This window comes from Miscanthus floridulus, chromosome 14 (genome assembly GCF_019320115.1).
Source record: "Miscanthus floridulus cultivar M001 chromosome 14, ASM1932011v1, whole genome shotgun sequence".
In the NCBI taxonomy this organism is placed as follows: domain Eukaryota; kingdom Viridiplantae; phylum Streptophyta; class Magnoliopsida; order Poales; family Poaceae; genus Miscanthus; species Miscanthus floridulus.
Window position 1 is genome coordinate 96,087,943 of NC_089593.1, and position 1,133 is coordinate 96,089,075.

The 1,133-nt window shown below is 45.4% G+C and overlaps 1 protein-coding gene across 1 annotated transcript; it reads left to right on the forward strand.

Annotated features, from left to right (window-relative positions):
- The first annotated feature begins 357 nt into the window (after positions 1-357).
- On the forward strand, positions 358-690 carry LOC136504057 (uncharacterized). Its single transcript, XM_066498936.1, has one exon. It carries the CDS (start codon positions 358-360, stop codon positions 688-690), a length of 333 nt encoding a protein of 110 aa, XP_066355033.1.
- Positions 691-1,133: the final 443 nt, after the last annotated feature.

Genomic DNA, 1,133 nt, shown 5'->3' on the forward strand with positions numbered 1-1,133 from the left:
TTGCTGCTGCTACTGCTACTACTACTACTACTGCTACTGCTAGTACTACTAGTGCTGCTACTACTACTACTGCTACTACTACTACTACTGCTACTGCTGCTACTACTGCTACTGCTGCTGCTACTGCTACTGCTACTGCTACTACTGCTACTACTACTACTACTGCTACTACTACTACTACTGCTGCTGCTGCTGCTGCTACTGCTGCTACTACTCCTACTGCTGCTGCTGCTACTACTACTACTACTCCTAATACTCCTAATACTACTCCACCTTCTACTTCTATTGTTGTTTTATCAGAACCTTTCTGGCATCTCTAAAGTCAATCTTCTTGCATGTATTAGAATAAAACACACAATGACACGGACAACACATGATGCAACCCGAACCCCTGAGCATGGGGCAACCTTTGAAGAGGTAGAACAAGAGGTACTTATTGAGGAGCAGTTTAATAAGGACCTAGAAAATGATTTAGCAGTGATGCTTAGTCAAGACCCGTTCAATGAGGAGGCTAATGAGATTGGAAGAGAGGAAGGGGGAGAAGAGGGAAGAGTAGGAGAGGTTGCTGGAGGCGAAGAAGAAGATGACGATGATGATGAGGATGAAGAAGAGGCATATGAAAGTCCAGAGGATCCTTTTCCACCTAAAGTCAGACGGAGGCCAACGGAGGAGGACCTAGACAAGGATTGACCTAAATAAGGAGGTACAGATGAAGCCTTATTTTGTAAATTTTTCTAACGCTTTGATCGTTTTATAATTACTAACATTTTGACCTCCCGAATAGGCCCCTCCTCTAGAAACTTGAAAGAGACGACGATGTCAGCGACATCTCGCCGGACAAGGCATAACAGAGGAAGGGTGACGTGGGCAACAACCATAGAGCTAGACAATAGCTCCTCTGCTCCACAACCCGAAGCCACGAAATCGAGTGAAAAGCCAAAGAGGAAACGGGGGGATAGAAAAAAACAATATCCAGATAAGGCATTGTATGTGATAACAGAGGTCGGGCCAGCAGGGGAGATCATTGAGCCGGCAGAATGCATAGGACGATTTCGTAACGTGATCGGGGCAGCAGGTAAGAGATGAGTTGAACCCAGTAGTCCCAACTTGGAAAGAGATACCAGAAGAGATAA